Genomic DNA, 14,532 nt, shown 5'->3' with positions numbered 1-14,532 from the left:
TGTATACCCACTAAGCTGTTCTATAACCAACACTCTGAATACTGTCTCTCTCCATTTTTATCCACTTGTATGTATCCTTGAGTGTATATTTGCCGCATGCATGCTAGAATGTTTTATCCTGATGCATGTATGAATTTATCTGCTTGCTCGTGCTTCTCTCTACTCTCTCATTCAGTGCCTGTAGTTGACTACTCCTTTTGTAAACTTTAGGAAACAGCCCCCCATAATGGTCTACAGGCACTAAATATCGGGCGACGTCATAGACCGGAACTAGAGAAAGGTAAACCACTGACTGTAGAGAGAGTAATTTGCTACAGTGTCTTTACAAGCGTCATTAATGCCTGCTCAGGGTTGATAAGCCTCAGGGCTCTGTAAAGCACGCTAAGACAATTTTAATTGTTATAAATAAAATTGAATTGAATTATTGCATCATGGGCTACTTGGTGAAGCAAAGCTCACAGTGAGGTGCCTGCAGTCTCATCTGGCACAGACGCTAGCCAAATGTGACAATGCTAGTTTAGGAAGGCATTCTCCATAGCTGCTACCGAGAGCATTTTATAATGTATCGCTATCTGTTACATTTAAAATGAGCATGTATGAAATCCATGTATTTTCTGCACAATTCATATATTTTCTGGAAGGGTGTGTGTGTGTGTGTGTGTGTGTGTGTGTGTGTACATGTGTAAATTATGCCCAGCAAAATCCCAGATGGTATACATAACATTTTACTCCTAAGGATAAAAACATTCCAAATGTGGATTTTCCATATGTATAATTTTATGACTACTACATATGGTGGTGTAACATGCTCATATCCATTTTAAACTCAATACCTAGTGAACTAGAAAGGTTCAGCCGAATGTAAAACTTAATTCCCTTCTATAGGGAACAACTGTTGGCTGCATCATTAAATAGCTTCACGTGAAAACCTCTGGCCTACATCCTCTTGCAGTCCTTATTGCTTCATGCATAAGTAAGTGACTTCACAGCAGATATGTGTTATTCCGAGCGATGCACAATGGTTTAAATGATTGAATAGACTGCTTAACATCACCACAAAAATATAATGCTGGTATAGTGTGTGAATTACCATGCGTTTTTCATTGCACAGAAATTACATCTAAATGGTTTATAAATGATCTTACATTCCCTCACACAAGTCATCATCGCACCCCCCCCCCCCCCCCCCCCACCCCCAATCTCGATTAATAATTTATTATAATAATGTACTGATTCATTTTTTTCAGCTGTACTGATTAATGACACACTTACTGTGGGCAGTTAATCACATAAGAGTCTGAGTAAGTGTTTTGTATTTCCTGGCCAGCTCAGCAATCACTTCCCTCATGTTGCTTATGAAGCATTTTATGTGTGTGGTTGGGAGATTATCCTTCACTCTGTACCTTCTAGACCAGTTTTCTAAATCGCGGAATCATCCTGAATGGTTCGGAGAACTTGACTTTTGTAGAGAATATATGAACAGTAGCTTTTAATTTGAAAAGTCTTCGCCGTTCTCATGCCTCAATCACCAAGGGAGAGGGAGCTCTCACATAGAGACAGAGACAGTTCTGTTCTGACAGTTAAGTGGCAGATGCATAGCCTACTGTATGGGAGTCAGAAGCGTTGGAGGAGTGCTGCGATGTGAGTGGTGAGAGCTTCGACTTATATGTCTACAGGGATGCCACTGGTGGGCTGGTTTAATCTTTGTTTTAGAATTCATAATTCTATTACGAAAGTAAAACATTTAGCTAATTACAATAGTTATATTGCTGGGTAACATATTTTCTTCAGAGAGCACCTCCCTTCCTAACTTGCACTTTCTCTCAGTGTGGGAAAAAAATCTATTTAAAGAACCATTATGGAGTTTTGGTCTAAAATTACCTACCTAAAAAGCATGCAAAAACCTTGCAAACACCACCAACAGCCCAGTTGGCAAAAAAGGTGGATACAAGTTGAATATAAGCCTACTAACATGCTAACTGGCCTCTTTTGGTGATATTGTTGGCAATGGTGCTATGAAGGCTTTTCTCAGGCTAGTTGCTCAGTTTAGCATAGTTTTGCTTTAAAATCTACCTGATGTCAGTCTTTGATTAATATGTATGCAGGATTTCTATCAAATTTGGAGCGCAACTTAATGAAACATGGGATGAATTTTGAGTCCCAATGCCAGTTGAGAACCACTGTTCTAGATTTCATCAAGAGAGTAGGGATAAAAAGAGAAAGGGAACAGGGGGGAAAGTGACATGAGCTGAATACGAAGGAGTGTTGATGCAGAAAGGAGGAGAAGAGAAGGAGAGTGCATGGAAAAGAAGATGTAGAGGTGAGACAACATGGAAGAGATGAGAGCAGAGAGGTATCATCGTAACTAGGCACTGTCACAGCAGCGACTAATGGCATGCACGAAGAGCAAACAGAGCAGATTTGATCGGGGCTCACAAGCGTGTCTGAAAGCACTCCACACACACAGCAGCAGCACACAGGAAGCCCTCATTAGCAGTCAGGGTGCGGTAGGGCTTTCTTCACACACAGATCAAAGAGCCCTTTCTTTGCACACAAAAGAAAGATCCTCCTTGAAGAGAGACAGCAATCAAGGCCAAGCACAAAGCAAGCATCTCATGATGGTCTCCCATGAGCTCCTTCACACTCTTGACTCATGCACTGCTCCACCGGACCCCCGCTGTTTGATAGCAAAATCAGGATGACCTAATGACCTCTACCCTTTATTTTCCTAATGATGGCGAGCGCCATCCTCGCATGGTCCTCCAAGTCCTCCATCACCTTACAGTCTGATTCTGGTAGTGGAGACAGGGCAACCAGCCTTGGGATGGATATTTCTACCTCTTAGAATATCTAAAATTATACCTAGCAAATTGTGTTTGGCGTAAATAGTGTGAATGCATATCAATATATTCCACTATTGTAATTTTCCAAAGCTTCCTTTTGAAGAATCAATGAAACTTGTTGCTTAACAGGCTGTAAGCTGCTTATGAGCCTATTGATCATATCAATACTCTGGAATGACCTCCAAACAACGCACCCGAGAGTAAAAAGTGGCTGCAGGATCAGTGAAGTCTTAAGGAGCCAGATTGGTGAAGGGGATAGGTGCATTTTCTCATTGTTTTATCACAAATCTGGTTGCACAAACTATGAAAGTCACCTCTTAAATATTTATGGGAAATAATGATCTAAGCCTAAGTTTAGTAAGTAGCAGATTAATGGCAACACCTCTGGCAGGAACAGGGAACATCACTATGTCCCAGAGCAGCACAGAGTGGGTGTCCTGAAAGCGGACCTCCCTCTGAGACAGCCTCCCCTGAGACAGAGGGACCTGGGTGCTTAGAGAGAGACAGATGCCTCCACAGTCATTGTCGTCGCAAAGAAATGTCAGCGTCTGTCTGCAGCTGTGATAAGCATATGATGAATTCTAAAATGCACAATTCCAGCTGCTGAAAATGAAAGCTTTACAAACGTAAATCTAAAGGCAGAGTACATGACATGCTTACTTTGTTGGTGTGGTAGTACCACTTCCAACAGTCACATCAAGCCTATAATTCAGTCGCCTACATGTGAACAAATCATAAGCATTAATTATTCACTTCATACACTTGAGTCAGCAAAGTGGTGTGAACCTCAGTTTGAACACTGGGCAAAAAACATTTCTTTAAGGGAGAAAATACTCCCATTCCTCCAATGTAGAGTAGATTTAACAAACAAATACTCAGCAAGAGAAGACAATCCTTAAGGGAAGTATGTCTGTGCTGCAGAATGTCACCATGTATACAACCCACTTCTTAAACTGATACTGCAACCTCAGTCCTAAAGACCATGTATATGTTGTTTTTAATACCATAATGGAGATTTGTAAAAAAAAAAATGTAAGGGTTACATTTGCAGGTAGCTTTAATTTAATTTCCATGATATACTGTATAATGTGAAGGACAAATAAAATATAAACATATAAACAATAAAACTCCCACTATTCCTATTTACCATTCCCAGTATCTACCCAAGCTATGTACTGTATAGTTTGTCTGTGGGTAGGGAACCCAGCAAAAACGCTGTTTACAGCATGACGTCATCAAACATATTGCCAAAATGCATCACTAAGCAAGCTAGCTAGCCTTCATCAGTGCCTACTGCTATTGTTGGTGTTTCTAAAATGTTCAGAGGAAGTTACAAAATTGTTGTGCTGTTTTTATATATATTATATATATTGTATATCATTTCTTGAGATGTGCCCTATTCCAATTGGATTAGAGAATGTATCATAATTTAAGCGAAGAACCATGTTCAAGATCTCTAAGAAGCGTTCTTGCATCAACACTCACCACTTTGAAATCCTCTGGTCGGCATTCCGCCCCACGAAAACGGCAAGACAGCATCATGTCCCTGATGTCATGACCTGTTCTGTGGTAAAACTCTCGCATGTTAAATGGCCGTGGCTTGAAGTTGTCGAAGTCAGCTTTGACCTTGAGGGCCTCAAGAACACTTTCTTCCACCATGTGTTGGTCCCGGATCTCATACCTGATGGATTTAAAAGAATAAGGGGGATCAGATTCAGCCAAAGTCCAGCAGTGTCAGATGCAATCAACATTCAATTTCCTGCCTCTGGTTTCTATGTGATTTAAAGTGTACCATCTTTCACTGGATGTAATCAGACCAGCCAGTGAGAGTGGATCTTCAATATTTCATAGTTAGAAATAACAGTCTTCCATGGGTACAACCTTCTCACAGCATGACTCGGACACTCTAGAACTGAATAAAGGACTGACGTCTTGGGGATGGACAGTGAAATGACAGCTGTCAGAACAGAGTCTGCAAGGCATTAAAGATGCATTTGTGAAATATTGAAGAGAGGCAAGATAACCCCTGTGTGAGATGAGCCACGCAATGCTCCACACTGGAAAAAACTGTGTGTGAATACAGATGTCCTCATTAATCTGTAATGTCTGTAATATTCACTTTAGTTCCTTATTCACACACTTCGTATTGAGTTAAGAACCAAAGGACCTTCTGGTACATTAAATATAAAAAGGCCAAGCCACCAACATCTCACAGAGTTAGTGTCTATGCATATGGGCCAACAGCAGAATTGGATCAAGAAGAAAAGCCATTTTTTTCCGGAGTTCCAGAGTTTTTTCCCGCGATTTAATATGACAAAGATACTTAGCTGCCAATTCAATACATATTGCAAAAAGTATTGCGATGCTGTGAACATTGAGACTTAATGATATAATATATTTAATATACGTTTAACTGTTTACTTTAAACAATTTAATCTGGCTTGGAAATTAATTAGGGAATTCGGGAAAAACTGTTTCTACAAATTAAGGGTGTAAGAAAAGTTGTGTCTGCAATGGCACATAGTTAGTTGTAATTGTTTATATATAATGTTGTTGTTGTTATTATTATTATTATTATTATTATTATATAATAATAATAACAATAAAGAATCGATTTTTCAAAATGGTTTAAGAATTGTCATAAACAAAGATTACAAAAGAGATCACAAAAAAATGCCCAAAGCAAACAACCCTAACGCAAGCGACAAGAGAGTCCATGAAGTCAGCTATGATGTGAGCATTTAAGGTCACACATTTTCCCACAACTCATTGATTACTCAAGAAGTTGAAAAATGAACAAAGCAATACTAACAGTAGTACATCTGCTTTTGGTTTTGCTAGCTGGTCATTCCTGGGGTCAGGTATCTGGGCTTCTGGGTTTTGTTTTGGTGCTTGAAAATAATGGAGAGTCATAGATGAGAGCTTTAGAAAACCCATGAGAGCTTTGGCCTGACTGTGATCACTGTAGAAATCTCATGTCATTTGAACACAAGTTCAAATTAATCTCCTCTCTAAATCAGCAGTACTTGAGAGGAAGGTTATAGAGAGACGTTTTAATGTTAATTCCTCGAGCCTCGGTCGCATCCTCATTTGTTCAAGGGGTTCCCTAAGCCCATAGGCCGTAACTTCTCTTCCCACAGATTTAAAAAGTGTTGTAATTGAACTAAATCTTTAGCTGTTTAGGAGGAGTGACGAGTCCATCAACAGGGCTCTCAGGGGATTGCATGCACTTGCCAGCACACAGACACGCACGGATACACACACACCCTCAAGCCTGTATAATCTTATAACATGGTGGTATTTTAGACCAGAGAGTGTGAAACAGAGTGGGAGTCAGTGAGGCAGAGGTAAAGAGGAAGTAGAACGCTGGCAGATGGTTAAAAACACTTCCACGCTACCTACTTCATCCGGCAGCCACTTAGCAAATGATTACATGAATTTACATGTGTGTGCGCAATGATATACACATTCAGATACACTGGCAATCATTCAGTAATCTTTCATAGAAACCAACCAAACAAACCACATAAACAATTCAGTGCCAGCAATGACTCATGAATCCCCTCTGCATCTGATTCATGCAACTAACTGATGGTACTGAAATCAGCCGTGATTTTTAGCATGAATAATACATTCGTTTCCGTGGTGAAGTGAACATTAGCATTAGCATTAGCATATTCTGCTCCCAAATGAACCATCATGCCCATGCCCTCATTTATCAGGAACTTGCAATCAAAAGAGTCAACAACATGCAGTCATCCGGGCTAAAATTAGACCCCAATCAAAAAGAAAGAAACGCACATTTGAGATGAAGGGCAAGAATTAGTTATTGGAGGCACCATAATAGCTCTGACTGGAAAAGTGGTTTACAAATACAGTGCTTACCTTAGTCTGAAAGCACCGGTCTTAATGCAGGTGTGCTATTTAATTAACCAAAGGCTAATGACACCATCCAAGGTCTACTGTTCCTTGTCATGTGACCTACAGTCCCCCAACAGGCATTTGAGTAGGGCATGAACAGGAGAGGAAACCATTGAATTGAAGAGTTCCGATATTGCTCTCTATCACACCTGATAGGCTCCCAATGGGACCTGCCTTTGAGACTGAGTATTGCTGTGGGCCATCATGTCACAGTCTCAGGTTGAACTACTGAGGGCTTCTAGTCTGGCAGGAGGGTCTGGATGGGCTTTGAACACTAGAGAACATCAACACAATTCTTGTGTCACGTTTCTGCCAGCCTCACCATGCGGAGATCTATTCCTGTGTGCCTTGTGCCCAAACTGCAGGAGATCTATTTAACCTTTCACCTGCTGCTCCAGGTGCTACATAGTGCTACGCAGTCTCTCTCCATAGTTTGATGACATGTCAGGTCAGTGGCATTGGTCTGTGCTCATTCCCTGATACACCAATTTAATGCCCGGGTGAGTGGGCGCCACCTTGGAACACTCAGTCAGGAGAGGATAGAGAAGAGACTCGTGTGGAGTCATGTCACAGCAGGCAGCTCCAGAGGACATTAGATGACAAGGGCATGAGCAAGTGTGTATGTGACCTCAAGGGCACATCCTGTCTTCTAGAGTCTCATGGCCTCCCAGTCTGTGTTGGCTAAAAGGCCACACACACAGAGAGAGAGAGAGAGAGAGAGAGAGAGAGAGAGAGAGAGAGAGAGAGAGAGAGAGAGAGAGAGAGAGAGAGGAGATTTTGCTCTAAGCATCCCTCTGCCATTTCACTGCACATAGTTACACACACATTCTCCCTAAGTCACTCACGCTCAAGCTCACTCTCTCTCACACACACACACACACAGTACACAGATACACACACACACAGGGGATGTTTGCCACTATCTTCCTCTTAACAGCTCACAACAGCATAGCTGGCTCACAAATTATATACTCACCCACGGCCACACTGTGTATAACACTCGAACGGTACAAATGATAAATTCATTTAATCTCGGATGACATACATTTTTGAAAGATTTTTATGGGGATCGTCATCAAGAATGGCCATCCACAATCACATAGTCAGTGAGATGTATTTGCATTTCAAAGAAACCGAGTCATCCATGAACTTGTGAACAATTGTGACAAAAAGCATTCATCAAATGTAACCCAATCACAGTGCTTCATATCCTTTGTCCATTATTATAGAGTTGCCAAGTCTGTTTATTTTCTACCAAACAGTGCAACAGCTGAAGAGAAAACGAATAGGCAACGTGCAAACCTCTGAATGTTTAGTTGTATTATGTTACGTTTTTGTACAAATATGCCAATATCTACTTTTGTTTTTTTCAACAGAACACTCAGGCCTACCTGACTTTTGACTTGGTGTGCTTACGTGTTTTCGGGAGTTGAACAGGAGATACATCATTTGTGCACTATCATGAAATATGACCACAGAGAAGGCCAGGAGTTTAGCCAGAACGTTAAACAATTCAATCTGTGTTGATGCTCACTTATAAAACATAGTTGTGCAACTGGATGCTTATTTAATTTGATATGATGTTTAATGTTCCTGATGTTGAAAAATGAGAATTATAGCCACCCTATCCCACTGTTGTGTGTAAGTATGGCATCTCCAAAAACAAAGGAGCAAAGAACCACATTCCTCTCGTTGTATAATGTTTAATGTGCCATTCTTAATTACTTAAAAGATTAAGAGAAAGTCATTAAAGAGAGAAAGTAATCTCATCAGATAAGTTGAACGTAGAGCCATGTGAAACACAAACCAGGTTTCAGTGTGTCTTTTCATTACACCTGATTGATGTAGACACCCTCATTGGAATGGCAGCACTTATTACTTTCATTTGGCTTTGAAATATGTCGCCTCAGAACACTTCATGCCTTATCTAACAGATGACTTTCACTCACAATCCTGGCTTCATAGGAATTCAAAATGAGAGACAGGGGACGTTGCTTTGATCTGGCATATTCACATCATATTCACAAATTCACACAAGTGCTTAGAGATGCAGTCTGCAATTCTAATCCAATATGCTTTTGGTAGAAAATTCAGCTAATTGCTCCTTACGGCCCCCTAGCTATCAATTCAGTGTGTGGGCTCAAAACCACTTAAAGTACTGGCTCTGTAAATGGGGGAAAAACATAGTGGTCCGGACTGAGCCATAAACATTTCCAGCCAATCAACACATCGCTTCAGGAGGCAAGGGTGTAATTTGATCTCCATTTGAGCTCAAATTACAACCTTTTGCCAGAATTGTGGACTGAATCTGTAAGTGTATAGTGCGAATGCTTGTTTCAGGTGAGTGCATAAACACTACTATGAAATATTTAGACTTTATATACAATTCACCATCCATGTTACTATGACATGAGAATTTAAAAATAAGAAACAACGGGCTAGAGTTCACCTCTTTCCTCAACAACAGTCTTGAAACATACAGCAAGTCACTGACTCTCATTGAGGCCAAGCGAAACCTCAGATCTCAGATGAAGGGAGGTCTCAACATCGCCACAGGTGTCACTACAAAGTAACAAACAGGGAGGCCACTTTGACATTATGTGGTGAGTGTGAACTGATGTTCAAACATACATTTTACTATGCAAGTCTATAACAACTGTCCAAAATGTCAAGAATTTGGACTGCTTTTTTTATTCCATGGTGCTGCTAGGTATCTCAGCTATTATTTTGCTGGGTAAAATTATATGAATATGCTATGAAAATGACAAAATGGCGAGTCGTAGTGTTTTGAGGACACTCTCGAGTCTGGTTAAGCTACCAACAGATGTCAAGTTAGTCTGAGTTACTGAAGTAGCAGCCCTGCAATTCTATTTCTGCACCATGTTTCTGCTGTGCTAAATTTCCCCTCATGCAGAAAATTATGAGAGAGCCTTGAAGACGGCCAAAAAACCCTTGGCACTGATGTGCACCCTGGGATGCGATGAGTGTCTGGGACCACCTGTCCTTGTTGGTTGTTTAAACATGCCCACTTTAGCATCCTTAGCAGAGGGAAGGGGAACCACAGAGGCTACTCTGTGACTGGAATAGCCCATGGCTCTGCTTATCAATTACGCTGACCTGTATTATTCCCCACAGAGTGCTGCTGTTAAGTCACAAGAACATCCTCAAAACAGCACCCATCAGGCACATTCAAATATTTCATATAGGATACATTCATGCAAATAGGATGGAGGACTCTTGTCTGTGTATTCAAAGGCTGGGATTCATTTTAGCCAGTTAGATACATGCAATATAACAGCGTGGCCTAACTCAGGGACAAACAGTAATAGTTCTTTCCAAAAACCTAGTACAATTATTTTCTAGATGGAACATTTTCTAATCAGCTTCAGTATTAACCAAGTTGACCCCTTTCTTTAATTAAGTACAGAGCATACAGTATGCGATCAAATATGAGCAACAGGTGCAAGAGTGGTGAATGCATACTGAAGGTGTGAGGAGAGGATGTGCAAGTAATGAGAATTAGGAGGGTCAGTGAATCATAACAGCATGCACCATGCAAAACAAGTATGTGAGGATTTACCAGGGCTGTAGGTGAGCAATGTGGCTGAGTATTGATTGTGTGTATGCAATGTAGCTGGATAGGAGGGGTGTGAGGAGTCGTGTGTATGTGAGTGTTTGAGGACGGTGGATGAGAGTTTCACATTTGGGACAACGAAACAAAACACGAAGTTACTCTTCTGCTATAGACATCTCTAATGGCACACGGGCAACAACTAACAAGGAATATTTGGTGAAAATGTTTTGATTGAGGAAATTATGAATTGTTGAGGAGATGAGGAATTAAGACCGTGTGCGTGTCTGTGTGTGTGTGTATGTTGGTGCGTGTGTGTGTGTGTGTGTGTGTGAGAAAGAGAGAGAGAGAGATCTGGTTCTGAAAGAGCTTATAATATATATTTTTTTACGCACCTGGGACCAAGCAGTGCAAGCAGTTCCCCTGCGTGGTACAGGTCATTGCGCGTGACTTTACTAAAGCGAAAAGAGTTCAGGTTGCAGAACGTGACGGCGGGAAACACCATCACAGGCGTCGTGATTTCATCCAATTTGGTAACGTGTGGATACTCCAAGTAGAACTGAATCCTGTCTGTGCACACATACAGCAAGAGCGTCAGCGAGCTCAGAAAAAACACCAGCCACAGGCAGCGTCTGATGCTGATCCGGTCATAGGAAAAGATGTGCGAGATGCCGTGCAGCGTTGAAGTATTAGCGAAAACCTCAATAGGAGGTGGCTGGTCGCAGTCCATCTCTCCTGGCTCAACTTTCAGGGCCATTATCGCTACTGTCTTCATTCAGAAGGTTTTGAGAACGCAGACGCTCCAGTCTCTTTATCCCTCAGGGCCGGGCGAAGCCTCTCTGCCGCTTCGATTGTGTCATGCACTGACATCAGCACGTTTTGGATGTGGAAATCGAATGACCAAACGGTTCCTTCGTGTGAGCTGTAGCCTATAGAAGCCAAAAGACATTCTGTGGCTTGCTGCACCACAGCGCGTGCGTGTGTAAATATGACACTGTGATCAAGATTGATGTCCTCAAGCGGCTGCGAGGATGGTATATTGAGCTCTGCGATCTTTTTTTTGCCGAGCGTAATGGGCTGCCCCCCACACACCCACAACCTCACAACTGGCTGTAGCCTATCAATCCAGCCGCCCATCAATTCCTGGGTAATTTAAATAATTTGAATTAAAAGTGAAAATATAAAGAGTTTGTCCATATTCTAAAAATATTACAGTAAATACATTGCAACCATCCAACGCGATGAAATAGGGGCTGCACAGAGTAGCTGACTCAAGTGTTTGAGTATTCGTGCAGCTACATCAATTCTCGAGTGTCTACATTAACATCGAGTATAGGCTACTCGTTAATCACGTGATACTAATAATGGGCTTGTTTCGAAATACTGTTCATTGTTAGAAGTGACTACATATCCCATACTGCTGTTTGGAGTCTGGGGTGAAACAGAAGAAGAGTTGATGAGTTTTTGGGATTGCACTGGAGCGTTTCGATTCCGAATTGGTCTGTCTCCGTCAATTTATTGCCTAAGCTACGTAATAACCCCTCCCAAGGACTTGAAGTTACACTAGCTCTCGCGCGCACTCATTTTTCAACTGGATGGTGACGGCAGAAATAAATGTCTTGGAAGATAAAATAGACTGTCCTTCTGATCAAATAAACCTGCAGCAATTGTGAGTTAAGGACATATTTCTCAAGGATGGCTCAAACATCGAGTCAGCCATTTAGGCCTAATAGATTAGGCTAGCTAGCCTAACTACACTAATTGGTTGAACAAATTAATGTTGGGAAAAAATACATACAAGCAAATCGGTTGGGCTGAGGCTACTTATGATGACCAGGTTTAACCAAATGTCCAAAAAAAACAGCCGCTATAGATAAACAATAAAACACTTATTGGAAATAATTCCCCAAAAGAACAAGTGCACAATCCATACTGTAAATGGAAACACTGGCAGGTGTGCTTAAGTTGTACTCAAACATTCTAAAGTAGGCTATGTACGCTTCAGTGCATTTTTGCGTGCGTCAGAATCGTGACGGCTACCTGTTCCGTGCTTCAGCTGATGAATCAGCAAGGCTGTGTACAGGCTCAAATCCGCCCGTCTCTAGAAAGGCTGTCTCATGCATTGCTGTTGACCTATTGATTGCGAGAGAAACCGTGTCGACTACTCTCTGGTAACTGTATTCCCCGCAAACAGGGGACGTCCCCAGGACCTATAGAAAACGTTTCCCAATTGTCACCGCAACATCCTCGGGACGTTCTTGGAACGTCGTGCAAAACGTCCTAGGTTTGTCAAGGGAACCATACACATTTACGTTTTTGCAACGTTCGGAAAGACCATTAGAGGACGTCGAGGGGACGTCATTTTGCTTACAGGGTTTAGTCTTTGCACCTTACTCACCAATACCTTGCATGTCAGTGCATCCTTAACTTAACTATACTATGACTATAACTTGATTTAACTTGGCATTCCATGAAGGCCTACAGTACTTAGGTAGGTTTACCCAATAGGCCTGCTCGTGTCTATTACAGTAGAGTATATTCGAAAGAAATCACGCAAAATCGAACATATGCCCAACACCAAATGCAAATTCACTATATGTGACGATTTTACTGGAAGTGAAAAAAAGAGAATTTTTTCGTTGGACCCATTTTCCCAAATTAGGCATCATCTGAAAAAATGTCATGACGTAAAGTAAATCAAGCTTTACTAATTTAACAAAATATTTATCATATGGCATGAAATATGTATGGTTCAGCACTTAAATTCACCAGGACGGCGTTCTCTCCATTAGACTGGATACGTCTCCGTTTGACACCAGAGCTCAGGTCACTTGGGGCCAATCCCTCTCAGACACCATATTCTCCTGAGCAATAACACGGTGAAACGGCCGGAACACCACGATTGGAAATTACTGGAGCGCAAACTGCCGCGACGCATTCCAGTTTCCCCGATGTTCAACATTGCTAAAAGGCAGATAAGCACCCTGTTGTACATCAGGGACTTTGTTCATGCATTTTCTCAGTGCATTCCTTGTCAGGGAAAAGCCTGACGCTGTAGGCTTGTTACATGCTGTAGCCCCCAAGTATCGGTTGTGAGGGTTTTTCAGTCTTTTTTTATTATTTCTTATATTTAAAATGATGGTAGACTAATACCTTTTCATTCCTGTCTCTAACATCTGTCTTTTACAACTAAAAGACACACGCACGAGCGTTCTAATTACCTTGAGTAACACATTTATTATGTTTTACTTGGAACATGGAGTACCTCAGCTAATCGTTGTAAAACTTGAGCCTGTGATGACATTCATATGCTTAGCCTACTCAAAATGCAAGCCAACAGTGTTGGGCTGCAGCCAGATAGTCTGTCTTATCATCTTTTCCTAAACAGTTTTCCTCGATGGATAAAGTCATGAGGTCAAGGAAAGATATGAAGTAGAATTTATAAGGAGTTATGAAGAGACAGCCACGGTGCTAAGATAATCCAATTGCACTTACACTAGGCTACAAAAGGGTCCAAATGATCTGCTTAATCAGCCCATCTGACTGCGGTTGGTAAGAGGATGTTCAGGATTTTTGAATATGCAGCAGTCTACATAATTCTTTGAACAGAGTTGACTCAAAGTTTGCTGCCATTCCAAATTCGGCACATACAGTCCTCATTCAAAACCTTTGCCATTGTGTGTGCTTCCTTATTAGACAGTAGAAAAGCCTCTGTCCATTTTGTCACCAATAACCAGAGTGTACTTGTTTTTTTTCTGGGGTCTTCAGGAGAGGTCCAAGAAAGAACCCACCCATTCTAGATGCAACTGGTGGCTGCAAAGGTCTCCCCTTAGTCTAGCAGGAAGCACAATCTACACACTTTTTTACCCATGACTTGTCATCTCACCATGGCTATTAAAACAGTCTTTCCCTGCAGTTTTTGCACTTCCAAGTGGCCTCCAGTAGACACACTATGCAGCTGTTCTAAAACATTGACTGACTGAAGCAGCACCACCTGCACCTGAGAGGCAGCATCAGAATGAACAGGTGGGATCCTCACAAGCCTAGCCCCTGCACCTGGAGCTGATTCCAAATAGGAGCATATTTCTGCAGGTCAGGATCCACTGGCATCAGACTCTAATCACCCAGTCAATTATTTGCTGTCAATTATTCGTCAATTATTCAATTAGCCAACTTAATGTTGGTCATCTGTGCCTG

At 41.5% G+C, this 14,532-nt stretch overlaps 1 protein-coding gene across 1 annotated transcript in view; it reads right to left on the bottom strand.

Moving 5' to 3' along the window:
- asic1a (acid-sensing (proton-gated) ion channel 1a) overlaps positions 1-11,626 on the bottom strand; it is a 28,011-nt gene extending 16,385 nt beyond the window's left edge. The window contains exons 1-2 of the mRNA XM_012826463.3: positions 10,731-11,626; positions 4,329-4,524 (exon numbers count right to left, since the gene is read on the bottom strand). Of these exons, the coding sequence (XP_012681917.1) occupies positions 4,329-4,524; positions 10,731-11,110 (576 nt within the window). The 5' untranslated portion in view covers positions 11,111-11,626. The remainder of the gene's footprint in view (positions 1-4,328; positions 4,525-10,730) is intronic.
- Positions 11,627-14,532: the final 2,906 nt, after the last annotated feature.

The sequence above is a fragment of the Clupea harengus genome, chromosome 1 (genome assembly GCF_900700415.2).
Source record: "Clupea harengus chromosome 1, Ch_v2.0.2, whole genome shotgun sequence".
In the NCBI taxonomy this organism is placed as follows: domain Eukaryota; kingdom Metazoa; phylum Chordata; class Actinopteri; order Clupeiformes; family Clupeidae; genus Clupea; species Clupea harengus.
Note: the sequence above shows the minus strand (reverse complement) of the source record. Positions and strands in the feature narration are given on the sequence as shown.